Here is a 27,946-nt window from a genome sequence, read left to right on the forward strand (position 1 = left end):
GTTTTCATCACTTAACGATCGGCTATTGATGAAACATAGGCCAATCATTTTGAAAAGCTTTTGAATAGACCACCGCCTGATGCTTCTAGCTTCGAGACGTACTCTCTATAGATTTCCTCAAGCTTTACATCAATAAAGAACCCATAACTCTTGACAAATTACTAACAGCCGCAAAGGAATTAAAAAACAGCAAGGCACTAGGCGAAGATTGTATGACGGCGGAGTGGATAAAAGCGTCAAGCAATTCATGCATATCTATTTGGCTGTCCTTGTTCCGAAAAATTTGGATGACACAAAAAGTACCAACAGATTGGAGGCACCACAAACTCGTTAAAATCTTCAAAAAAGGCGAAAAGACACTACCTGAGAATTGGAGAGGCATTAGCCTCTCATCCATACCTGGTAAACCTCTTGCATTAATTATCCTCCACAGAACACAAAGTCCACTTGAAAAGTACTTGAGAGAAGCGCAGCATGGCTTTAGACCAGGATGTTCATATACCGATCTTCACCCTAAAGGTGTTAATGGATGACAGCCGAGAGTGGCAAAACAAATTATACACTGGACTTATTGACTTTTAAAAAGGCCTTTCACTTGCTGCATCGCGAGACTATATGGAAACTTCTATCCTTCTATGGGATCCCTGGAAAGTTGGTAGCCCTCATAATGGCTCTATGCGAAGACTCTGAATGCTGCGTTGAAAAGGCAGAAGGAAGGACAAGATACTTTCGTGTCCCTTCCGGAGTTAAACGAGGCTGTTTCTTGTCACCTTTCCTGTTTTCCCAAGCCATGGACAATCTGCTCCGTAACACTGGCACCAGAAGAATACAATTAAACGCAGAACACCAAATTAAGGATTTGGACTTTGCCGAAAATATCACGCTCATTGAATCCTGTAAAAGAAAAAACTACAAGAATTACTAGAAGCTGTACGCGACAGAGGCCGACTTTTGTGACCAAGAATCAACGTTGATACAACAAAAAATATGGCAGTAATGGATCCACATTTACACTTGAGATGTGATAACCAGGACATTGAGAAGGTTCTAGAATTTAAATATCTTGGGAGCACAGTGATAAATACGGGATCAACTGAAAAAGATATATCATGCCGCATCAGGCAGGCCTCCGGTACATTCAATAGACTGAAACTGGTATCGAGGTCACAGAATTTCTCCCTTCGACTCAAACTTCGTCTATTCAATAGCAACGTCATCCCCATTCAGAAGCAACGTCATATGCTTCTGAAACACGGAGTCTGAATAACATACAAGAAAGAAGAACTATAGCTTTTGAGAATACATGTCTCCAGAGAATGCTGAACATCCATTGGGTCACAAGAAATCTCTAGTGAAGGTGAGACGGGTGACCAGACAACACATAGTGACAGATGTCATTAGGACTCGTTGGTGGAAATATCTGGGGCATGTGCTTCGTATGGATGAATGCCGGATCTCAAAAGCGACGTTCCAGACGCAACCAGAAATAGAAAGAAGTAGAGGCAGACCGTGCAATACGTTGAGGCACATATATCAGACGGACCTGCGGAATATAAAAGCTTTTATTCAACCGGCATAGAACGACGTTCTTGCAGTGGCGCACATGAGGGATGACTGGTGGCTTCTCAAGGATGCCCTGAGCGTCTCTGGAGGCACAGGAGGACCTAAGGTCTAAGGTACGGTTATCAAACAGTTCTTGGTAACGAGCTGTGATTAAGGAGCGACACGGCTCAATAGTAGCCGTAACTCTAAAAACAGAATTTTGATACCAATATTTATGCCAAAAGAATCAACTTATTATGCTGATTTCAAATATATAAGTTTCATTCAGTTTAGTCTTATCAAAGAACGGCTACGAGCCTGAGAAAATTTGTGTAATTTTTGAATAAACGGGGAATCATCCCCAAAAATAACATCATCAGATTCAGCGTATCAGAAAACCCGACTGATAAGGTTTCAAGCTCATATCGGCTAAAATGTGGCAAAAATTGTATTTTTTTTTTGTCAGAAGAAAAATCACAGACGCGTGTTTATTTGTTTTGTTTTTTTCTTTTTTCCAGGGGCAATGGTATCGACGCAGTTGTCCTAGAATATCGTGAGAGGACTCATTCAAACAGAAATTAAAAGTTCTAGTGTCCCTTTTAAGAGACCAAAAAGATTGGAGGGTAACTAGGCCCCCTCATCTGCCCCTTTTCCCCCAATATCGTCCGATCAAAATTTCTAGATAGCCATTTTGTTTATCATAGCTAAAAAGGTCCAAAATTATGCCTTTGGATATAAAATGACCCATCCACAGCCCCAGGGGAAAGGTCCTTAAGATATAAATAGTGACAAAGACCACGGTGTCTTTCCATCATAAACCTCGACAACAAGGAGAACAATACGAATTCTTTTCGCAAGACAATGGAATTTTATGTTTGAATGAATATTCGACCCGATGTCCAAGGGCCGTCTTCAGCAAAACATAAATATATAAAAGAAGACAGACTTACAACAACATACAACCATTAAAACTAAAATGAAAAGTTTTAAAGCAGTCCCAGCATCCTTGCTTCAGCGAAGTTCAAAAAAACCTTCGAGGTTAGCTACCAAAAAAGCTAGATCAGCATTGAAAGCTTGTTTTTAATTATTTTTCTTTCGCTTCAATGAATTGCCTTGTTTCACCTCACTTTATTTATTGGTCCTGGTTAAACTTTGCTGAAGTATGGATGCTGGGATTGTTTTAAAAATATTCATTTTAGTTTTAATAGTTAAGTTATTGTAAGTCTCTTTTCTTCTATATATTTATGTTTTGCTGAGGACGGCCCTTGGACATAGGGTTAAGATATTCATTCACATATAATTCCACTTCTTACGAAAAGAATTCCTATTATTCTTCTTCTTGTTGATGTTTATGTCAAAGATATAATATTTGCCATTGTTTACGCATAGTAATTGTTATTGGGAAACATGCATACATTTTCGTGTGGGAGGGGGACGAATTTTCTGCAGGGGTTTTTTCCACAGGGGAATCTTCCATGGTTAGGGAAGTTTCTAGAGGGTGAACTTCTCAAGGAAATTATACACTAGGGGAACTTGCAATAATTCTTAAATAAAATTAATTTTGTATGTCTCGTTTTCTCTTTTCCGTCTCAATTTTACGCGTGGAGTGGTCAAGAGAAATTGTCCTGAGTAAATTTTCCCCGGGATTGAATTGTCTAGAGGACATTTCCGCGGGGAAGGTATTTTTCCGTGAAGGTAGGGCCAGATTTCCTGGGATCATTTAAAGTACAATCAGAAATTAAATAAATAAATAAAGTTTTTCAACTAAAAGTAAGAAGCAACACCAAAACTTAAAACGGGCATAAATCATTACGTATATGAAAGGGGTTGCCTCCTCCTCAACACGTCGCTCTTAACGCTAAAATTTGAATTTTGTCACAAATCTTTGAGAACGACTCCTGAAACACAAGGGTCGTTTAATAAAAACAATTAAGTAACTTTTTAATTTTCTAAAAAACTTCAATGGAAATAGTGAGGTGTTGAAGAGGAGGTAACCCTTTTTATATACGTAATAATTTCTGTTTATTTTAAGTTTTAATATTGCTCCTTACTTTCAGTTGAAAAGCTTTTTTTGTTTAATTTTTTTATTCAAAATCGACAGAACGACGGGATGAAACCCTAATATACCAAATATTAATGATTCCAGGGGTCTTTGAGAGGCACGAGAGAGGGAGATGGTGGAAGCTATAACCATGGTAATAAAGCACGAGCCCAGTTGCAACTGATTTCATCATCTTCATCATATAGTTTAGCATAATGTCATTTATGGTTGTAACCTACGATTATGACGTCATTCATCATTTTGTATATGAATATACAGTTTTTAAAATGAAAAATAAATTTCATTTTCAATACTATGTTTTAGTACTTTCAAAAGCAGTTAGATATCGCAATTTCCTTTAAAATGATCCCTCAAATAGCTTTGTATGATGTTCTATATCTTGTATCTCTGTTGTGTATCTATTGTATATCTATGTATATCTATTGTATATCTATATCTTGTATATCGATGTTCTGTCTTGTATGATGCCCCGCTAGCAGTGAAGAAGGAGAAAAAGAAAAAAAAGAAGAAACATCACTGCTACCCATGCAAAAAGGTGATTTTCCTTGCTTATTCCTGGTTGATCTTCCTTGTTGCTCTAGTCAAGGGACTGTAAGTCTCCTGATTAAAAATTTTGGCCATGGCAATGCCGAAGATGTATCTTTTGTTTCAATCGACGCCATTCCTTTGGGGTTTCAGGCTATTTTTCGAAATCCCCAGTATATTTCTTTTTAAAATAACGTTTTACAGTTAGGATCAACCGACATATCAGTTACCATTCTTGGATCAGAGTGAAATACAATTTTTTTCACCTGCCAGTTTTCCTTAAAATGGGTTTTTAATTTTTGGTTACTACGGGCCTTGGTTCGTCCTTTACTAGATTGCAGCTACCGCTTGAACCATGAAAGGCAAATGAAAAGGAAATACAGGCAGAGGAGAGAGGGGTCTTAGAGTCCCTCAAAGTCTTAAGATTTTTGTTGTATTTTACCCAAGTTGATTAGATTTTGACTAAAAAACCGACTTTTCAATATGTCCATCCCCCAAAGACAAAAGGTAAGATGATGAAAAATCTACAAAAGCTAAAAAAAAAAAAAATTAAGCTATTTAAGTAGATATTTTAGGCTACGTATTCGATGAACACAATAGCACAATTAATAAGGAAGGTTAAATCGCTTTATTTCTTGTTCTAACAAGATGAATAATTAGTCGCCACTCAAGTGACGTAGATATAGAGAGAAAATAAAATATGATAACAATTTTCATTATTTTTTCTTGTTAAAAACAATTACACGAATCTAAAAACTGCAAAAAAAAACTAATCATAACCCTTCCATTCCCCGAAGCAGATCAAAAGATGAGCGCAGTCTTTATACAATTTTTCAATCAAAACAAGTTGCCATTGAGGTTTCCATCTCAATGGCAAGTGTATCTAATCTTAGTGAAGTAAGAAGCGATTATGGATAATAATACCAGTTCACATTCTATTGATTTCGAAATGAGTGAGGAAGCCCAATCAGCCAAAGAGGAGCAGCGAAACGAGACTGAGAACACCAATGCCAGGAACGAGGCTATATTTTCAACAGATTTAACAAATGGGTATGATCCATATTTAGAATTTGACCATGAAATTGACCAGTTGCTAAATGCTCAAAGTGGTAATGAGCTCAATAATGGAAAAGACAATTTTAGCAATGACAATAACATGCAAGTTCTCTCAAACATGCCGACGAACATTTTGAGCAATAATCACAACGGCAACAACAGTACCCAACAGCATATCACATTACCCGATAATTTACAGTCAACAGAAAACTTATATATTTCCCAAGCCCCTCCAATCAGAGCAATGCAAGCCAATTGCTCTAATATTGACTATTCTGGATCTATGGATCGCAGAAACAATGCGGGTGCAGGGCACTCAAACCAACACGTAGGTAATCATCAAGATTTACGGAGGGATGCAATGATAGACAATCCTCGTAGCGCAATCAATGATAGAATGAATCTTACTTTTGCTGCATCCATGGTACATCAGCCTGTACTGAATAACTTAAGACCAGCTCCCTTTAGCAGTGAATTTAATGAACAGCACCTTGGGAAAACACCTGTGCCCATTCCTAAAATTGAGCATAGCCGAAACCTTTTGGAAAATGTTAACTTTCACAATGCTTCAGCTAATAACCATCCTTACGCTATTCCTCAGCAAAATTTTCCCTACAATTATCCTTCGTCAATTCCTTTGTATGGAAATGCTGAACGTAGCCGCCACAAGGCTGATCATCCGTCGAATAACCCATATATTAATTTTCAACCAATTCATGGTTATATGAATCATCAACCAGTTCCTCCCTACACTAATTCACAACTAGGGCCTTCTAATTTTACTTTTCCACCTGATTATTACCACTACGCTAAACTTCAACCAGATCAAACGGACTTTTGTCAACCAGTTTACCAAATGATTAAAGACCACAAACTGACAAATGAGGCGCATGGTTACAAAAACAAACAGACTGTATTTGGAAAAAATATAGAGTTTGAGGGGAATACGGTAAAACGAGAAAATAGTTCTTCCTGCCAGCCCGACCAAGCAAAGGATTTTAACGTGCAACCCATGAATGAAAAATGGGCACTTTTTTTTACGTGCAAACAATGTGGCTATAATCAATCGTCTACAAAATATCAACTTGGAAGTCTTGTTGAAGAGGGCATGGAGACAGAGACCCCTAAAATAAATAAAAAAGTTACCAAGCCTAGGACTAAACGTGGAAGTAGAAAGTAGAAAACGTAATCATGAAAACTAACAGTGAACAAGCCAAACTGATCATGGTTGTAGCGGTAGCTGCAACCTATTAACAGACGAAAACGACTCATGGTAACAAAAAGAGCCCGAAACTCCTAAAATGGTATCGGATCTAAAAAAAGATTGCATCATTAGAATTGCTTTGACCGAAAATACTATAAAGGAAACTTACAGTCTCGTGGCTTGAACAAAAAGAAAAAATCTGTTGATTTAAAAAGACAAGGAAAGCGGCTGCAACCACGATGTTCTGCATCAGAACCATCTTTTTTTCCGTTTTTGTTCCTCTCCACAGCTACCATGGCACTGGAATATCAAGAGTATAATAGCTTCCAGCCTAAAATTTAATGGTTCATTTTAGAGAATAGCAATATCTACGTGCTTTTGCAATAAAAATCGATTTTTTACGCAGAACTATATTTTCATATAAAATATGATGAATAACTTTATAACTTATGCTAATGCATAATCGAGATGTTTCAGAGGGTATATGCAATAGAAAATGCCTTGTTGTGACTAAGTTAAGAAACAAGATCATGGGATTTGAAACAGAGATCAATGTAGAGAAGGAGGGGATTCACCTGCCAACCTCTCTTCATTGAAGAAGAGGACCTAAATATGAAGGTATATTCAATCCAATTAAGCATAAACGCACTTTTCATGTCAAGTAACTTGAAATGTAACATGTAAGTAACATGTTACTTATAACTTGAAAAGTAACATGTAAAATGCAAAAGATACAAATGCAAAAGGCTGCTGCAGCGAGAAACTAGTTCTTTGAATGCAATCATCTATATCCTAACAAATAGTACTACTTGTTAATTCTAGTCGATACTATATTTCGCAATCTTTTATATATGTTCCAAATACAACCGACATTATCGTGCAAATGCGTTCTAATTCCCCTTAATGGTGCCCTGAATAACGAATTTATCCGTTGTTTTTTTTTCATTTCTGAAACCTTCGTTGCCGGGCATTCCTTAGCCCATCAACAAAACTAAGTCATTATGAAAGAATTAAGAACATATTGGCTAAAAATGGTTTAACGACCCTGATGAAAATGAAAAAATAAACCATAAAAATCTCATTATTACTAACTTTTTGCGTGCTATATGGCAATTTTATTATTATTATAGCGTTATCGTTTAGTTATGTATTCAGCTTACATGTATTATTATATACTACCTCATCAGGGGGTGACCAAAAGAGAGGGGGCTAAAGTGAAGCAAAATGGAGTTTAGGAGTGAGAAAAGTAAGCATTACAGATTAGTTTTCAGAATACGTTCCCCCTATGATGATCGTAGGCTAAACCATAAAATATTACCTATATTAATGTTACAAACGCTTTATTCTACTGAGAGGCTAATTACAGTATAAAACCTAATAAAAGAAACTCAACTTTTTTGGCAAACAACACTGCCTTATTTGTTGTTAGCATTACACTTGGCACATGTAAATATGCGACATGTGTTGCGCAATTTAGATTTTATGTCACTTGCATAACTACGTAGCGTCATCTGGTTTTCACTTTTTATTTAATTAGGAAACATATTGAATATCTTGGTTTTACAAGTTCGTTGAACTTTATTTTCAGATAAACAACTGATATAACGAAAAGTACAATTCAGCTAAAAAACGGTTAAAAAGCTGCCCATAATTTTTCTGCGGTTCACAACAAGATACCAGCTATCTTTTAAATTTAAATGTTGCTGATTTTTATTTATCTGCTTGTTTGTTTTCCGGTCTTCACCGGAAAGATTTCACGCAACATCTTGGAGCAATTATTTAGATAAAACATTTAGAAAGCACCGAAATTTTTTTTCATAGGGTAACTAATAAAAAAAATATTTGTAAAAAACTGGTTTCCTAATTATTGCTCAATTTATGACTCGGGTACTTTTTCTGAAATTTATTCATAGAACAGTCTGTGCTGTTAACCGGTAGTCACAGTTCCTTGCCCATTGATGTTTTTTTTTACCCGAATTGCCGCTCAGGCAGGCTCGGATTTACCAATAGGCCCACTAGGCCTGGTCTATGGGCGCACAATGCCAGGGGAGCAAACTGCTCAGTGATAGTTCTATCACTGAATAATTTTTTTCTTAACAAAAACTGGACTCATGTGATTTATCGTCAAAGTGCCAGAAGCACTCCGTCGCCGTGCTATCTATTCAAAGGAAAGCGATTTTACAACAAAACAGGAATTCCGTGAACACTTAAGAGCTGTCAGATGTGTCCCAAGAATGACGGCTGAGAGTTCGGTTTTACCTCTCTCTTTCATTATTTTTGGCTCGTCAGTTGCGTTGTGTTCAGTGCTTCCACAATCTCCGAATTTCAGGGATTTACCCAGAAATCCGTAAAAATGGAGCAGCTAAAACGCTTGGGCCTAGAGACATCAAAACTTTAAATCCGGCCCATGCTGTGTTTAGCACAGAAAGGACTGTTTATGGTCAAATATATGCAATGGTATGGCAACATACTAATATTTTGAAAAACCTGTCAGCTTAGAGGTTCATAGAAGGTATTGTCAGTAGATTGTCAAGACATTGACAGTAGCAAAAACTCTTTTTCCGAAACGCAGTTGATACTGCTCGATAATTTCTTTGGAATTCCCGCTAGAATATTTTACGTGAGTTTAATAACAGCAGGAAGTATTTGACTGAATTATTTTGGAACTGAATCATATTCAAAACATAGAATTATACTGTAGGTTTGTTTGTTTATTAAGTTTCCAATATGTATCTGTTTCAATACGTTTGTTAAGTTTTCAATATGAACATATTTCAATATGTTCGTCTATTACTTAAAACTGTTCAACATGCCTTCAGCTACTTCAGCATTATATATTATATCGGTAAATATGGTCACTTCTAAAATTGTCCTACCCTTGCAGCAAAAAACTTGATCCAAAATTTTAAATATCTTAGTTAATTTTGATGTTCCAAACGTAAAAAAAAAAACACACACGTAATTGCAGCGTCAAATATCCTCTAACCGTGATGAGAACTAAAACACATTCAGTGGGAATTCAAACATACTTCAAATTAACGAGCAAAATTTTCATCCCGATGACGGAATGGTATTGTTCTAAGAGCTGGAGGTACACCAGGTAGAGTAGGAGGGATGCGCCTGTGACAGAGGGCACAATAAGCCAGGCTCTCGAAGATAAATTTACACGCTATAATTTTGCAAGGCCACTTCATAGAGTTTCGTGATTAACTTCAAACTATATTGATGCTTTTTCTCCATGAAAATGTAGCATACTATAAACTCAGTCGTTTGAGTTGAGTCCTGGACTCGATTAAATGTTCCTCCGAAAACTCAACCTGCAATCTGCATCAATCTCATCTGCACAAATTTATTGAGCGAAGGGCCAATTAGGACCACTACACTGTTGTTAGGATGCAGAGGATATTAGGATACAGTGCTGTTAGGATATAACACTGTTGTGTCCTTTGCTGTAAAACCCTTAAACTGGCAAAATTCAAGTCTTGGAAAATCTGGGTGGATACCCCTCCCCCACCCAATTTTTCTATTTCCATTCAATCTTCTCATGGAAACTGGATGCGACAATGAAAAATAAGAAGATGTTTGTTGCTTGAACATAGATCTCAAAGGGATTAACGGTACAAGCAACAAAGACAGGGCCATTATACAGGAATTTCATTCGTGGGGGGGGATTAAGGGTGTTTTATCTTCATTTTAAAGACCAATTGACGAGTCAAATGAATATTTTTTGGTGTTTAAGGAGACAAAGTATTTTTATCTATATATTTGCGACCAATCTACGACTATGAGTAATATTTCGGGCTAGTTCAAACCCAATATTCCCTTCTGGTTAGGTCCATGACCTCAGACAATAAAGCACCACCAGTGGAAATAAAATGTAAACATGCCGCCAACACTACGCTTTTGACAGTATAGTGTAAACTCAAAAACCCAGCCTGGTTTTGGAAATTACTTGGAATCGCTATGATTTCCTCGAATTCAAATTGAGTCCTAACCCTCGTCAGTTTTACAGTCTTGAGGAACACCTGGTTCCATTAAAAAGAAAAGAAATAAAAAACATGAGCATAATAGACTAAAACTATAGAAAGTAACCTTCCGACGCCAGTTACACATGTAGATATTTCATTATTTAAGCCTCTTATCTTTTTCAATCAAAAAGCTCCCTTCCATAAGGTAAAGTGGATCGGGTAAAAATTTTTGCACTGAGAATGATTATCCAGTGGACAGTATACACTGGCTTCACTTCCTGTGTCAATGGTTTTCGACAAGCAGCGTCTTGATAGACATCTAATCTTTAGAGATACACTAATGTCACAACTTGGTCTTCTGTCCAAAGCACGCAAAAGACTTCTTTGAGAAACCAGATGGGCCGATTGTTCATATTGCAACATACAACAGTGAAATGCGGAGCCTAATATTAGGATAATCTTAGACAGTAAACATACCTTGGACCGAAGGTTGGATACATAGACTAGATGATGCACGAGTGATTGTGAATATGGTCAAAATCTTCTGACACAAAATCAAGTAAAGTAAAATGAATGGTAACAATCCAAATTGTGTCCCAAGAAAAGAAGCTTGAAACACTGAGATAATGAGGAAGACAACAAAAAAAAAAGAAAAAGGAGAGAGCAAAATACCAATACCAACAGATGCCAATTATAACCAGTAGCAATTAAAAAGCTTAAAAATTACCAGCTGTGGTCCAAATCCATGGAATGAAGTACGTCCGAATACCCTGAACATTTCGTAAAATGATTAGAACTTGAATCAACAAGCAAGGGAATAAGAGTGTTCACCAGATACTTATCACTAAATATATATTTGTATATATATAACCGGAAAAACCCAGCTTGCCGCGTAACTATTTGAAAGATACTTACACTATCATCTTTATCTTGTGTTATCAGGGAGTAACACCTCATGTAACGCGAGAACATTCGAAGGTTAACGTCTCTCTGTGACAGCTTTCTTTTATGCTGTTCCACTACTTATTGCAGCGGGGGGGGGGGGGGGGTACTTATCGCACTACATTTGATGTGACTTAATCTCAATTACCGATTATATACATGCTTGTACAGATAAGCGATACCCCCCCCACCCCTGCAAGATTGATTAGAAAGACCCTCTTCCTGAAAATGCACTTTTGAATAGTTTTACCCTCCTCCTTTCCCTCGAAGAGTCCGAGATTTATGTACCTATGCTATTTCCCCAGTAATATTGACTTAAACCAAGAAAATTATTCAGCTAAGAGAGGGAAAGAGGGAACAACATGTCATCCATGAAAATGGGATGAAAAAGGCGAAAGGTTGAATCTGTACATAACAAAAGATGAAAACGACGGAATAATAATTTATTCCAAAAATGGAGAAACACAACCAAAGCATACAAATTATCTCCTGTCTGTTTTCCCACTTCCTCTTTTGCCAGAGAACAAATGTTTCGGCATTTTGGTACCAATGTGTCTATCAGCTTCGCCTGCTTTCCCCATACGGTTCATCTTTGTCTGCGCCTTCTTATGCATTTTCTTTAGCTTTATCTGAGCCTGCAATTGAAAGTTTAATCACGTAAACCTAAGATGGAAATTTTACTGTTTGTCATGCTCATCAAAGGAACGAATATTTGACAATAAGATACTAAGTTTTAAGTCTAAGAGAATGCAGCAGTGCTTCTTTTCCTACTTAAAGTAATCAGGCACTTAAGCAGGCTTTTGTCTCGGGGGAGGGGGGTGGGTGTTAGAGGGATTTGAAAAAAAAAAAACAGAAAAACCATAGAGATCCTCTGAGTTTTATTTAAAAGCAACTGTATCTAGTGCCTTCTGTAACAAAAGATATTATCAAAACAAAATACAATTTTTGAGAAAAACTACATTCCCATTTGCAAGATTGTATAGGGCACGTATTTTTTGACAAGAAACAGGAATCTTTTGAAAAGTTACTTTTCTCGGGTATGATGTCATACTTGAATGACTTAGCTGCCCGTTGTTCGTTGTTCCAGCTAAGATAAAGCCAAAGCCTTTTTCCAGTGCGATATATACATCGGGAAAGTGCCATGATTGATATTCGAAAGTCATGGTTACAGAGTGAGGTACAACCTAGTGATGAATGAGCTCTAGGATTATTAAAATTTGCAAAAAGTTTAGGCAATACATCAGCAGAATGTAAAACCACAGGCTATAACAGAGAGAGCTATAACTATAACTATAAGCTACTATAACTACTATAATTATAGTAGCTTACTATAATAATAGTAACTACTATAACTACTATAATCTATAACTACTATATAGTTATAACTATAACTATAAGCTATAACTATAGATTCCAAGAATTATATGAAAATGGCGGCGAAGAAGCACTGCTGGACATGACACGCAAGATTTATCATTTTTGCATCTATACTTGGTTGGAACCTAATATCTTCTAGATTTTTACTTGCTGGCAACTTGACTGCTTTTCTCTGGTCAAGTTGCCAGCCTAGTTGCACTTCTATGGTAGCTATGGTTCTATTTTACCAGAGACACACGTATTTTGTAGATATTGTCTCTTCTATTCCTATAGCAGCCAAAAATCTATAAATTTCTAATGAAAAAAAGGAAAAAAAAAGGGAGAATTGTCATTTAAAGCAATGGCAGCAATTATTTCGGCCAATCTTTAGGTAAAGATTGTCCATAAGGTTTCTGTCCACCTTCATTTGAATCAAATCAAATTGGTTCTTAAAAGGTAAATTATCATCAAGAAGGATGCCTAAGACAGAAACATGGTCATCCTTTGATCTACTAACAGGTCTTTGGACAAATGAATTTCGTTGAATCGTTGAAGATAATGGATCGTTGAAGATAAGTCTGAGATACAGGAGAAAAAGAAAATGAAAAACTAGATTAGAAACATTTAGGACAACAGAGTAAGCATCAAACCGAAGTAGAACTCTCTTGGACAGTTCATTTAGCTTTGTGCAAACCTCAAGTTTTCGTTCTTCCAGAAATAACAAGGGTGGCATCATCAGCAACAAGAGAAATCCCGAGAAAACAAACTACGATATAAACCAGGATCTGATCTCATTCAAGATTAGCTCTTCACCTGAGGACTACGAAGGAGATTTTAACATCCTTTTGTTGAGTACAACAGTTATAGAATAATGTAGGAGCATTTCTTGGACAGAATGAGCAGCTATAGTGCTAACACATTCACAACATCCGCTCTCGACATGCCCTGAGATTTTTAACTTAACACTCTCAGTCATAGATATCCCAGTTACATGCCATATATCAAATACCACATACCACGCATTAAATACCCACATACACTAACCCGTTTGTCGACCTAAGAGTAGGTCCACGAACCCTATACTTTCTAAAGACTAGAACATCTTTAGAGATAGAAAACTGGGCAAGCATTGTGACTGAGACTCAACTTTCAACAAGTTTACAGTTACCCATAAAAAGCTACGAGCTTAAGATATTTTGCCTGATTTCCAAAAAAGGGGAAACGCCAACAAAAAAGTACATGATCCTAAGAAAAATCACACCATTAAATTCCGCATATCATAGAAACCTATTGTAGAGGTTTCAAGCTCTAATCTACAAACATGTGGGATTTTGCACTATTTCCCAGATTGAATACCACACATGCGTGTTCATTTGCTTTTTTTCAAGGGGTTATCAAATCGAACCAAAAATCCTAGAAGATTAGGAGAGAGCTCATTTGGACGGAAATTATAAGCTCTAGTGCCCTTTTAAGTAACATTTTCTGTCATTCTTTGGCACCAAACTACGATTTGGCCCCAAAAAGAACCAAGTTGCTATCGATTTAAAATTCCGAGATTGCCAATCAATTTTAAAGCATTGAAAAACAATGTACTGAGGTTCCCCACTTCAGGTGAAGTAATGTCACGCGTTCGCACATTAGAAATTGATATCTATTGATACAAATTAATTTCTCCCACTTCAACAATGTTTCTAAGTAGCATAAAAGATAACATTCACTTGCCCACCGACACAGAAATGGAAAAGTGGGTGGAGGACATCATTAGCCTCACCAGTAGTTTTTTTTAGCTTTGTTTTCAGCAAATTTAAATGGTAATGCTTTCATTTTTCCACTCATATACAATGTTTAATGTCTTCTCGTTTCCCAGGGAGTGCCCCTCTCCCCCTACTGTAGTCCATAAAGAACATACCTATAAAACAGGTCTATTCGAATCCACCCTTAAAATTGTGGAAATGCATGGAACAAGCGGCAGTGATAATCACACTGAATTGGAAACGAATATGTTGCACAACAGAATCTACGGTTAGAAGACAAATGCTATTGCTTACTGTAGATATTTCAAATAACAATGAATAAAGGAGCGTAATACCTTAGCGTATGTGAAGCATAAACAGGAAGGAGGAAATGAATTCATACGAAAATTTCCTAATTTAATTAAATTACTGATTTACCACCCTATGACTTAAAAATAGAGAATAACATGGCGCCACATTTATACGCATTTAAAGAGCTGTTTACCCATGCCATTTAACCAAACACTTGGAAAACTATAGGTTCTATGAATACCTTAGTTCTATGACTATCTAACCTTAGTTCTGCCCTTGGAATGACACATCGACAGATTTTTAACATTTTTATACAATCCTAATAGGGGCGTATGTCAGATTTGCCTCTCACTCAATCGGACTATCTGTCTTGGCTTTTTCTACAATTAGAAATGGTTTGATAACCACAACTGCTTGATTTAAATTCAAAATTAACTGGCCATTTTGAACGATCAACGGATCAAAATCATCATCATATTTGTATAATCCTAATAAGGGCTTGCGCCAGATTTGCCTCTCACTCAATCGGTCTATCTGCCCCGGCTTTTTCTACAATTAGCCATGGTTGATGCCCACAAGTACTAGATTTTAATACATCATTTTTTTTTTCTTAGGGGTGGTCGCATCGTTTTTGATATTTAGGACGCATGGGGAAAAGAAGACTGGAGAAGAAGACTTTTCGGTATACATAACTTCACAAAAATTATACAATACGACGAGCGAATCCAAATGGCAAAAAGCAAAAGGCGTGGAGAAAATGTCTGAGGTAATGATGAGCGAAAATGAAGCACAAGGAGAATCACATTGAATTGTAAACGAAAATGTTGCAAAACAAAATCTGCGGTTAGAAGACAAATCAAAATTACAATAGAATGAAGGAGCATGTTAGTTTAGCGTATGTGAAGGATGAACAGGAAGGACCAACTGATTTTATGTCAAAATTTTCTAACTCAATTGAAATTACTGATTTGCCACCCTATCAATTAAAACTAAAGAATAACATGACAATTTGCGATTAGACGACAATCGAGAACGAAGATCACATCGATCGTAAATGAAATCCGCAGTTAGAAGAGAAGCAACAACGAGAATCACAATGAATCTCACGAAAATACAAATCCTTTAATATCTATCATTCTGTGAAGGATTAACGGGAAGGGAGAATAGAATTCACGCCAGAATTTCCTAGTTCTGTTGAAATTCCTGATGTGCCACCGCATAACTTAAAATTAAAGAATAACAGGATATTTGTTCTTATGTTTAATTTGAGAATCACGTATATACGGCCTGCCAAATGCCAACTGCCAGGACCTGAGTGAGCGAAACTCGAGCTCTTAGTACAATATTCACATATGAAAACAGAATGAAGCGGCATGAGGGGCGAAAGCTCTCCTCATATTTAGGAAGCAATAGTGCAATTTGGATAATTATACTCATATTGGATAAAAATAAACCCTAGGTACACTATGAAAACAAACAGAAATTAAATATTAAAAAGAAACGAGTTTTCTCAAAATGAGAGCAAAGAGCGACAAACTTAAACTTAAAACGAACAGAAATTATTCTGCATATGACCCCCCCCCCCCAAAAAAAAAGACAAACCAATTCTTTGCGGTAAAGTTTTATAGTGCTTTGAAAACACCTGTCACTTCAATTCACCAGAAAACATGTTTGAAGTGACGTTCTTAAAGAAATGGAGCAAAAAGAAAAACTTTACCGTAAAGAGCAGGAGGTTGAAGAGAAGACAGCCCTCATCATATGCGGAATAATTTGTGTCCGTTTTAAGTTTTAATGCCATCTTTTATTTTTATTTGAGAACACTTGTTTTTAAAATTTAATTTTATATTCTAAGAGTTTAAAAATCTATAAATCTACCTACTTCGGAAAATTTAAGGTTGGATCAAAAGAAACTGAAGGCTTTCTATCAAAATTCGAATTTTACTATATTTGAACTTAGCTCAACTTAAGCTCACTCTATTTATTCTAGTGCTGTTGGGATATATTACACTATCTAGGCCGCAAGTAATTTTTCATTTCTACTATACACATGTCTTAAATGTTTCAGAACTCCTCCTAAAATCTCAAGATTAGTACTATCGTTTTTAAATATTTTTCATAGAATTCCCTGTCTGAGCATTTACAAAATTTTATATTTGGTAATATCGACTCAAAAGTAAATTGAAAGTACATGCGTACACGAAGACTCAATTACAAATTACAAATTGCGATAAGTATGTACATAATAACAAATTTTAAAGGGAGAGGGGAGATGAGAAGGCTCGTCAAAATCAACCAAGCAGGTAAGTTACAAAAAAGCGCAAAGTATAGTAAAAAATACGGTGATATAGCGGAGAAGTCATTGGCACTAGACACCCTCCCCCCTTCTTCCTCCATAAACACCTAGAAACAACACTTTCCTATCTGAGAATGCTTAAGCACCTTAAAATCAAAATAAAAACAAGAAAAATAACTTCTAGCTAGACACATGAAAAGTGTGGTTTAAAAATAATTAAGGCGCCGGTAGTAACATATTTTTCTATCTGGCAACTAAATAGCAGGCGAAATATCAACTGATTAATTTCGATGCTTATATTTGCATTGAATACGTTATTCAAATATATAACAGTAATTTTCATGTTAAAACAATGCTTAAATTGATGCCCTAAAATGACGCAAGACCAGAAAAAAGATGGCAAGTTGAGTTTCGTCAACCTTGTACTGAGGGACTACTTCTTATTTTAATATTTTTATTACCAATATTTGATATTAAATATTTTCACTATATTGTTTTTTAATTTAACTACCGTACTTTTGTTTTGATGTTTCATAGAACGAAAGACAATATTATTTAGGGTACAACATACTGCTTTATGTTTCAGTTTATAAAGCCAAACTAAAACTTCAGTTTACCATACACAGGGCACACACGGGTACGTGGAAAGCCATTCAGACCCACTGCCTCATGGTTATAGAATTTCCGTTTAATTCGTTTTATATACAACTTCATTATTATGGCGTCTTCAGAATATGCGCACCTCTCCGCGGATGTAACTTCTACTTACACGCCTTGGTGGCATGTACAAGAGCATTAAAAATAAATAAATAAGAGGTTTATGATAGTAAACCAAGGGATCTGACGTAACGTATATTTAATATTTTTAAATATATAATTGAAGTAATTTTTATATTTTGTTTTCTTTTTTTTTATCCTTTAATATCGTCGGGGATATATAGTAACCACCAGGAGCTTTTCTAATGGGATGGAAGAGAGAACAAGGGGGAGGGACATAATAATTTTCATAAAGAAAGATAAAAGGTTTATTCTTATTCAAAATATTTGCAAGGAAAGCGCCATTGACTTCCCAACCGTTACATAATCCATGTACATGTTTACTAGACATACATTACTCTCGCCGCGGGTAAATAAATTACGAAATTAATATCTATTTTTTTTTTACCTAATTTTACGTAAAACATGAAGTGGCACACAAGTCTCTCGATGTGCGACACAGTCGCTTGTGTTGCTCCGCAACTTTAATCAATGAGTAGTAGCGGCTGCCACAATTTACAGGGCCTTGGTATAGAAAGCGTAGTTGACTTCTAGCCAGCTATATTGACCGAATACCCTTACTGCGTTGCAACCTACTATTTACTTCGTCAAAGATAAATATTTTAATAACTCTAATTTGGTGACCTTGATTCTGCGTCATTTTATTGAATGTTTTTAATTAATGATCACGACTCTTTCTCGTGGCAATTTGCTTTTTGCTAACGGTGAAGAGGAAAAGAAATATATAGGAAATGTAGAATAACAAGTGCGTAGACATCGCACTTTATAACTATCATTAAACGCTTTTGTTTGTCCATGTTCATGCTCATTGTTTATTCATGATCTATCTAATACTGATAAATTTACCTATGCTATCTTATTTTTGGTTTTGGCATGGAAATTGTGGCCTATTAACAAATTACAGGAAAAACCTGGAATCATGTAAGAATAGATATTTTTATGCTTTTTTTTGTCTGTTTCCAATTGGGTTTTGTTATTTGTTGTTTTTTTCGTGAGAGGGGGGATGGGTGTCAAAAAATAAGTAATGAAAAATAGTCTACGTCCAGGCAACTAGGAAGGAGTCGATTTGAGAGGAGATAAAACAGTAAAAAATAGTCGAGTAATTATAATGGGGTTCGACGATTCTATTTTTTTTTTCTTTTTTATTTTTTTTTTTACAGATAAGATTGGTCAAATCCAGCGTACTCTTACTCTTACATCAATCTAAAGAAGAAAAGAAGGGGCTACACGAATACGATTTTTGTTTGTAAAAAAAAAATAGTACAGGTATTACTACAGTAAAAAAAAAAACAACAAAACAAAAAATTTCAACAAATTTCTAACTGAAAAGCTAAAATCTCAAAATTTTTTCAAGATAAAGTAATTTTATTTTACATTAAAAAAGAAAGTTCGTTCAATTCTGAACACAATGAGCTAAGAAAAGAAGTTTAAATTATTTTGTCTGAGGGGTCTACAACTTTTTTCTTTTTTTTTTAGCGAGTGCCCGATAATAGGAATTTTGTAAAGTAACCTGCTACCTAGCGGGAAGTTTTTTTCATCACGTGGCAGAAGGTACAATTAATCATTTCTGGACAGATAGAAAGTCATTAACCCTAAAGTGATGATGTAATGCTGTCAAAGTGAAAGTAAGAACCAGTTAATTAGTGTTATTTAGGCGTACGAGAATTGCTTTTTGAGAACCTATTTAGGAATACGAACAAGTTTTACTGAAAGTAAAGACGGTGAGAGTCTGTCAACTGCACGCTTCATTTATTTCAATCTTGTCCAAAACAGACCCAAAAATCAGAAGAAACTATCAGTCAGCCCGCTTGAAAAGAAGACTTACAGCATCACGGAAATTCTCTGAGAGTCATTTCGCAGCAGGGGCATTCTGACATCTTTTTTTCGCGAAAAAATTTCTAATCAGAGTATATCGTTGCGTTGAACAGCGTTCAGCGAACCGTCGAAGAGGAGTTTGTACGTGTGGGGTCCAAAGAAGATGGCAGCAGTAGTGATTTGACCTATTTCCAAGATATCTTGCCAGTGGTGACAGCCGAATCCAGTGACTCTGATGCAGATGCAGAGTTTGACACTAGTTTGAAACAACGCATGGCCTTAAAGAAATCAATTAAACCCGACCAAGTTTCAGTGAACGAAAACATTAAAACACTTTCTGGGAACCAAAGCGCTGGATCGGGGGCTCAATCGCGCCGGTGAAGCACTAGAAATAGTTCAGTCTTTGGCAACCAGGATAGAAATAAACTATTCATTGCAGCCAAGATTTTGAAGCCAGCAATCACTGATCAGAAACTAAACAGCAAAGCAGAAGACGTGCAAATAATACCCGACCAGATCTCTCAAATGATACCAAAAAAGCTCCACAATTTTCTTGTTTACCTTCTTGAAGAAGAAGAACCGTGGGACAATCCAGAGGTAAAAAAAAAAAGACTGTATGGTAAAGACAGAACAAAGATTCATGAACATCGCCCAAGATATTTTATTTTCCGGGCTTTACGTCGAAACCCCAAAACATATTGGGCTTTCAGTTTATGTTTATCTTAAGACTCGAAGCAGAGATATCTTTCAAGTTCTGAATAAAAGAGGTTCTGAGGTATCGTACGATACCATTCGACGACTCCTAGCAACAGCGGTAGACAAAATTAGGACTGAAACCACAGTAGACAGCGTCTATGTTCCTCCTGGCATAATAAGAGATGATGATTCTTTGAACCAATTCATGCACGACAACCTCGACTTTCTATGGTGCCCCCTTGATGGCACATCAACTCATATTACTTAGTATGACAATGGGGCAGACCTTCGGAGCTCCTAAAAGACACCCAATCAAAAGTCGCTGTGTCATCTAAGCGCCAGAGAAATAGGTCAGTTGGATGTCTAACGAAAGAAAAGCTTGAAATCAAGTGTCAGAGATCGAGGATCTTAAGGTAAATTGATGATCGAAAAAGAACTCCTTCCTGTTAACTTACCTTCTCAAGACTCCAAAAGAAATTAGACACCTGGACAAAGCAATAATGCTGGCTAGAGATTGCCCAACACAGCTTGTGGCCGCAGAAGAAAGTCCCCGTCGTTCCCAAGCTATCGAACAATTTGTAGTTAAATCTCGAAGGAAAATGTTCCTAAAACAAACGTGTTTTACTTGCCTTCCTTCATGAAGCACCAAACAAACATACAACAGTCGAAAAATCTCTGCGAACATTCGTGGCAATAAGTAAAGCTGTCGGATGTGACGATACGGTGGTCACGCAAGATCTCTTTATTTATCAGCTAGCACAGTGATTGAAAAGTAAATACGCGGAAGACTTCAAACACATAATCCTACGAATTGGAGGCTTACACCTCCTGCTGAATTATCTCAAGGCAGTTGGTAAGATCATGGACAGCTCTGGACTCAAAGAGATTATAGTGCAACAAAGCTGTTGCTTCCTGGTACTTGCGAAAAGCTATTTCAAGGGAAAGGCTACTGCTAAGCTATCAACACCTACTGCATACTGCACGAGGTCTTGCTAGCGCTCTACTGGGAGTCCCTGGAAGAGTATTACTCCGAAGCAAACGAAGACTTCTACCGTCTGGACCAGCTGGGTAGTGCCATTGAGTTATTCAGGACTTCAGTTGCGAACGGTGCTGACGCGCGAACTGCACTTCAGGAGGCAAAGGATACCTTAATCACTTTGGCTCCCATAATGAATGCCTTCAATACCCTGCAAAATACGACGCCCACGTTGGCTTTCAGGCGGCAGTTCTTGGAAATACATGAAATAGTGATGGAATTTATTCGTACTAAACAAGACTGCGACTGGGAGTCTCATTTGACAGCAACTGCTCGGATGTTGCCATACTTAGTGGCGGCTGACCATCCTCAGTATACAAGATGTCTCGTATAGTACCTATCAGAAATGCTAAGGTTACTAAAAACCTTTCCTGTTGTACACAAGAAGTTCATGAAAAGATACTTCGCAGTGAAGAGAACGCACAGCAGGTTCACGGCCACCTCGTCCGGTCAGATACTGGAATGTACAGTGAACAAGGATGCAAAGAAGACGGCCGGAATAATAGGAGCACAAATGGATGAGAGACAGACCGAAGCTTGGATTCTTACCTTACCAATTTCCGCTTCCATGAGCAATGACTTCCTGCAAGTAGTCAAGGTATCCACAGAGACAGTGAAACATAACGAAGATATAGTCCACAACGACACGATTACAACTCATGCAAGATAGACATTTTCAATAAATGTGGCAATCCGTTCAGCAGAGTGGACTTCGACCTAGTGAATATTGTAACGTCAGAAGTTGTGGACGATGAGAAGATTGTTTCTGATATTACTTGCGTAGCCTCAAAAGGAAAAGAGGTGGCTGAGGACTTTCAGTGCAACAGAAAAGATGATGTGAAAAAGGTTGCACTCCAAACTTTCCCTTCAGAGAGAAAAACTCAGAAAGTGAAGGGTTCCCCAAGAACCAATCTCTTGAGCTCGGAAGTAACAGCCTTGAAGAGAATCGTTACTACTCAGTTGAGCTGCGGCGAAGAAAAGGAGAAAGCATTTGCAAAGAAACTCACAAAGAGATTCTAAATTTCCCTCCGTCCATCCTCTGGCGGGAAAATGAGGATGGGGAACTAATCTGTGGTGTTGAACTGGATAAGAAAAAAAGGAGGACTTGGCCGGGGACTTTGAAGAAAAAAAAAAAAAAAAAACATCAGCTACAGTACACATCTTTGAACTAATGTCCGAGATTAGGTCATGTTGGCCTGGCAGCTTTGAAACAGTCAAATCCTTCGCGAAAAGAGTGCTTCTATCGTTGCTGAATGATCTTCCAGTGGGTACTCCTGAAGTCCACATTGTCGCAAATCGGTACGACGGGCTGTTTGGTAAGCTCACGGACACCGGAGAGTCGATCTATTTGAAATCAGCATACAGACTCCGACGAAGGAAAGGGTAAAACCTCCAGATTTTCGCTCCTCTCACAATTGAAGAAAGGGATGCTGTACTTACAAGCTCAGCGTCTAAAAGCCGGCTCCTCGAAATTTAATATGAAACCTGGGAGCAGATGGGTGATCAGCTTCCGAACACACTCAACCTTTTTCTCTCAGGTGGATTTAAGGAGGGATTCAAAGCGTCTCTGGTCAAGCGTGGCTGCAGTCCAACTTTACCAGAACATTGTGACTACGAGGAATGCTTGTCTTCCCGCCACGAAGAGGCTGACCAACGCCTTGTGACACAAGCCAAATACGCTAGCCGTTACGCTTGTAGCATCGTTGTGCATGCCAACGAAACAGACGTGGTAGTAGCCTGTGTTCATTTTTTTGAAGAGCTCCAAGCTGATGGACTCAGTGAACTTTTCTTGAAGTTCCCGACTTACATTATCCCAGTACACAAGCTTGCGGATGGAGTCCACTTGTCGAAAGAGGAGAAGATTACACAACGAACTATTTCTTCAGCGTCGACAAAATTTTCTTTTTCCGATGCTAAAAAAAACCACCACCGCGTCTCCAACTTTTGCCTCAAAAATGGTGTCTGTGACAGAGCGGATCAAGGATACAGAAGGGAAGCTTTCGGTCGACGCGTTTAGAGACGTTTACGACCTGAAAAATCCCTGAAAAATCTCATTGAAGTGTGCGGTAAACAGGCCGGACTCAATTCACTTGTAAGGACTTACATTTGATGCCAGAAATAAGATGTGAGAAGACTGTCACCTTCTGACGACACCATTGAGCCAGGCATACGAAGAGCCATATTCGCTACATGGATAATCTTGTCATCAGTACAGGCTCGGCCGAGCATTCCAGATCCACTCCTCCATGGATGGATGATGGCTCAAGGGGGAGTGGATGTGGTCGTCTCAAGCTGTAAATAAGCCTTAGGCCTGAAAGCTTACTGCAGACACAAAATTGAAGATGAAGGAAAGACTGTAGCTGCTCAAAAATGAAAAGGTGCTGCAGCTTATGCTCCTGTCGCGGAACAAAGAGGGCATGCAGGGAGTCTGACCTTGCCCCATCTGAATTCTCGGAAGAAGAAAATGAGGTTTTATTTGATACCTTTTACTTTTAATTACAACAGATCCCTAATCAGTTACTATTACCCAATTTTACGGGAAGGCCCAGTGAGACAACTCCAGGGCGTCGACTGAATCCATCTGTGAAGCAGAATTCTTTCATGTAGCAAATAGCTCAGTCGTATCAGTGGTAAATCAGATCTAAAAAAGGTAATTGTAGACCCCTTAGTACACCAGAAAACATATTCGTCCATTCTAAAAAAATACTTTTTTAGTCAGCATTTTTTAAAATATGTTTCTATTTTTAAGTAAAAGTTAAAAATTTTAAACAGTTAGGAAGTTTGAAGTATTCCTACCATTTGAAGAAAAAACAAAACAAACTATGCTGCTTTTGACGATACAGCTACTGATCATTTCAGTGACACTGCAAACAAAAATCGTAGATTAAAAAAAAAAAAAAGTTTATACTTTTTTTTTTAGCTATATTGTACGGAATTGAATGAACTTTCTTTCCTAATATGAAAAAAAAATTTGTTACCTTGAAGAAATTTCGAGTTTTTAGCCTTCCTGTGAGATATTTGTCGAATTTTACAGCACTTGTTTTGAAACTGCAGTAAATAGAGAAAAAACTAGTGTTTCTTTTTTTTCAATTTAAGAATCATAATCTTGTATATCTAGATCACTTCTTTCGATTGATATAACATTACGCCGGATTCCTCAACCCAATAACTCGAAAAAAAAAAATCCTGAATCGTCACACTTAGTTATAGGCTAAGGCCTATATCTCAGAAACACCCCAACGGTAAACATGCACCATACAGGCCTACTTGAGGCCACCCAGCGGGTGGTCGGGTGGTTTTGATACATTTGTTCCTAAAGAATTTAGTGCTATTTCATCTTGCGCTGCTGAATCTTCTCTTGCTTAAAAAACTTCTTGATTGTATTTTAGTCAAAAGTTCTTTACCCACAGATTATTACGTTGATTTGTCTTTTGAAGCGTTTTCGTTTGCTTCGTAATTTTAGACTTAGTAATTTTATTGCCCAATCAGATTCGAGTTCACGCATTTTATTTGGGGGGATTGTAACTGGGATCTTGATAATATAAACGAGCGCAGTACAATTATTTTTTTCGGTCGAAAAAAAGGCACCTTGCATCAATTTTTAATGATCCCGTATAAGGTGTTTTTTCTCTTTATTAAAAATAGCTAATTAAACAGTTAATTTTAACAGCTGCTTTTTAGTAGAAAAAGATAAGATTAAGAGAGAAAAATTAAAGCAAAATTCCTCAGCTAGAACCAGGGTAAACACACCACTCAATGCATTTTCAAAGTATTTTATTTTCATCTTTAGCAAATTGTAAAACATTGCTTAAAATATGGTGCTAGAGAAACTTTTCGAGCGAAACGGTATAAACCGAACATAAAAAAAACTTTTTCAGTCGTCAAATCCATTCCTTGTACATGCTAATCATGAATCTAAATTGGCTTTTTGTTTTAGGAAAAATTACGGAAATCGCGGGACTGTCACCCGGCTCTTCTTTGCAAGAAGCAAAAGAAAGTGATTTTCAAGTCGGAGCTTCGTTATAACAATATTTCGCTAATGGACGCTGAGGTTGACGTGAATAGAAAGAAACTTTGGAAAGCTGTACGTTTAACAAATAGAATAAATGGACCTTTCAAAATGAATAGATCTTCACTTGTTGAGTGGGAAACCCGTTTGGTGACCTTTCGAATTCTTGTGATGATTCTAAACAATTTCTGCATGTTGATCAAATTTTGAACAGTTCTTTCAATCTGCAAGATTTTTCTATTTTGTTTGATTCTTTTATTAGGTGCATGCTATAGATTAAAACCAGAATCTTTTCAAGATGAGGATAGGATCCACTCAAATCATGTCAAATTGAATCCCACTTCTTTTCTTCATCTTCTTTCAAATTTTGAAATTTTATCCTCAAGTCTGGAAATGGACTTTATCTTTTGAAGTTGGGGTGGTAACCCCTATCCCGAAATCCGGTAAAACGGATCTCCGATCCTTTGATTTTACGGGCCGATAACAAAGGGCTCTATAATTGGCAAGCTTTTTGAATTGTGAATATATGGTCTTTTCGAACATTTGGATGTTGGCTTTAATCAAGTAGGCTTCAAAAAAGGAATGGGCTGTGACCATTCCCATGTAATATTTGATGCAATTATCAATGAGTCAAGGTCTTTTGGCTCCCCTCTTTATGCACTTGTGATTGATATAAAAAGTGCATTTGACAATATTTCACATGCTTCCACTCCTTTAGCCCTAATTAGTGGTGGGGTTCCCCTTTCTGTGGCTTAGGATAAAAAATGCTGCTTCTGATTCCTTTTCTATTCAAATTTCTGTTGGTAGTAAAGTCAGGTAAGGTTAGTTTTGCAATTTAAAAATTGTAGGGCCGCTGGAATTAGCTAAGATTAAGAGGGATACTTTTTATCACAAGTCTGAAAATATTTTTTTTAAGTACAGCCTTTTTCTTTTTCCCCCTTTTTTAAAGAATTCAAATAATAGTTCATTGTTTTGTTGTTTTCGTACGTATTTTATTTAGTTGTGTTGCTAAGCCTATTTTACATCAATTCTTTGCTTCGTTTGTTTGAGTGATTCATGTTTCTTTAGCAATTTCATTTGTGTACTTTATGTACTCCTCAATTTGAAAAAAAAAACATATCTAGAAAATAGCGGCAGTCTATAACCGTTGCTTTGTTCTTTTCCAGCACCGAATTTACGTAGGCTGGTATGCCATCCATCCCTATTTCTACCAGCCTGGGCATTAAAACCCCTAATAAAAGTACTATATTTTCCCACCTGGGATCATGTTTGTTCCTGTAGCTGTAAGTAAAATTCCTGAGAGCCACAACTATCTCCATCGGTCGATTCTACAGATTATTCCAACACACAACTTTAAGATTGAATATTAAAAATGGCACCGTAGATCCAGAAATCGTAGTTCCAAAAATAAGTAAATTTTACAAAAAAAAGAAATGGTAGGGGACCCATGGTTTATTTAAATTACAATGGAGTGATGGATTTATTTTCTCTAGTATTAGGCTGTACCTTCATATTTATGTCGCTTTTCGTTAGTCCAACAGTCCATTTTTCATTCTCTCATCTATGGCTCCGTCCTTTTTATGTTATTGCAGACAAATAATAATTCTCGTCTTGCCAAGTTTTGGTAACATTTTGAGCACCATGTAAACCAGCATAAAGCTTCAACGTTCAACCCCCCTTCTAAACCAAAACCTCGAAACGTCGAATTCTGTCATTTGAGATCAAAACATATAAAAAACACCCCCTAATGTATAATATTTGCTAAAGAACTTTTAGACACCTTACCCTATGACAACTAGTACTGCTATTAACATTTCAATGCAGCGCCAAGTCGCCTGACGCGCAAAGCTACGCGCGCTCTTCCTCCATCCCAATTTATTCAAAACCTCCTCTTTACGCCCTCCCTGAAAATTTCAATTCTCTTTAAATCTATCCTTACATCCTTCCGTCCCATTAGGGGACGACCTGGATTTTGTTTGGCCCCAGACGGTTGACCGACAAGGACAGTCTTTAACAACCCTACGACAACTAAAAAAAATAATAGTAATAAACAATAAATAAATCGTAGAAAGAAAATACGGACGCAATTTTTCTCCACAGAAAGTAACGATTCTTTTAAATTTGCATTATATTTAGGCAAAATTATGACAACATTTTTGATTCTCTGATTCGAGGAGGGTCAAATTATGAGGTGCCTTATAGCCATTAACTGTAGTGCAAATTAATATCAGGGTGGGAGGGGGTAGGGTCTACCTACTCCCCCAAGCAATACCTTACACTTACGTTAATTTTTTTTATAAGGACTTAGACATCGTTCATTCTATATTTTTATACTGTAATTTTGGCTTATGTTACATCAGAAACGACTTGTATCCAAAACATTTACTGTTTCCATGAAAGAAAAAAAAAAACGAAGAAAAACAATCTTGTTTACATGTCCTGAGCGAAAGTTCAATAATACATGTCAAATAACCGATCATCATGTTTGCCAAACAACTAACTTAGCGGCAAATATAGCAATAAAAACATATTATTGGCTGTTTATATTTACTTTTAATCAGTAAGACTCAGATCTGGCAAGAAAGAAAAAAAAGAGAGAGAAATGAGAGAGAGAGAGAGA

The 27,946-nt window shown here is 37.0% G+C and overlaps 2 protein-coding genes across 5 annotated transcripts in view; one reads left to right on the forward strand and one right to left on the reverse strand.

The window, feature by feature from the left end:
• LOC136036315 (uncharacterized) overlaps positions 1-27,866 on the forward strand; it is a 47,597-nt gene extending 19,731 nt beyond the window's left edge. Inside the window, exons 1-3 of one of the 4 annotated variants that reach the window (XR_010619693.1) lie at positions 8,883-8,901; positions 19,247-19,395; positions 25,255-27,866. Coding sequence is in view for 1 of the 4 variants with exons in the window: in XM_065718466.1 (XP_065574538.1) it covers positions 15,315-15,466; positions 25,255-25,536 (434 nt within the window). In the remaining 3 variants the exon portion in view is untranslated. Of the gene's footprint in view, positions 1-8,079; positions 8,902-15,314; positions 15,467-19,246; positions 19,396-25,254 lie in introns of those variants that run through there. The other 3 variants (XM_065718466.1, XR_010619691.1, XR_010619692.1) reach the window with 3 other exon arrangements.
• The window catches only part of LOC136036312 (GTP-binding protein 4-like), a 55,553-nt gene continuing 39,335 nt past the window's right edge, over positions 11,729-27,946 (reverse strand). The window contains exon 9 of the mRNA XM_065718463.1: positions 11,729-11,934. Coding sequence (XP_065574535.1) covers positions 11,782-11,934 — 153 coding nt within the window. The 3' untranslated portion in view covers positions 11,729-11,781. The remainder of the gene's footprint in view (positions 11,935-27,946) is intronic.

This window comes from Artemia franciscana, chromosome 15 (genome assembly GCF_032884065.1).
Source record: "Artemia franciscana chromosome 15, ASM3288406v1, whole genome shotgun sequence".
NCBI lineage: Eukaryota > Metazoa > Arthropoda > Branchiopoda > Anostraca > Artemiidae > Artemia > Artemia franciscana.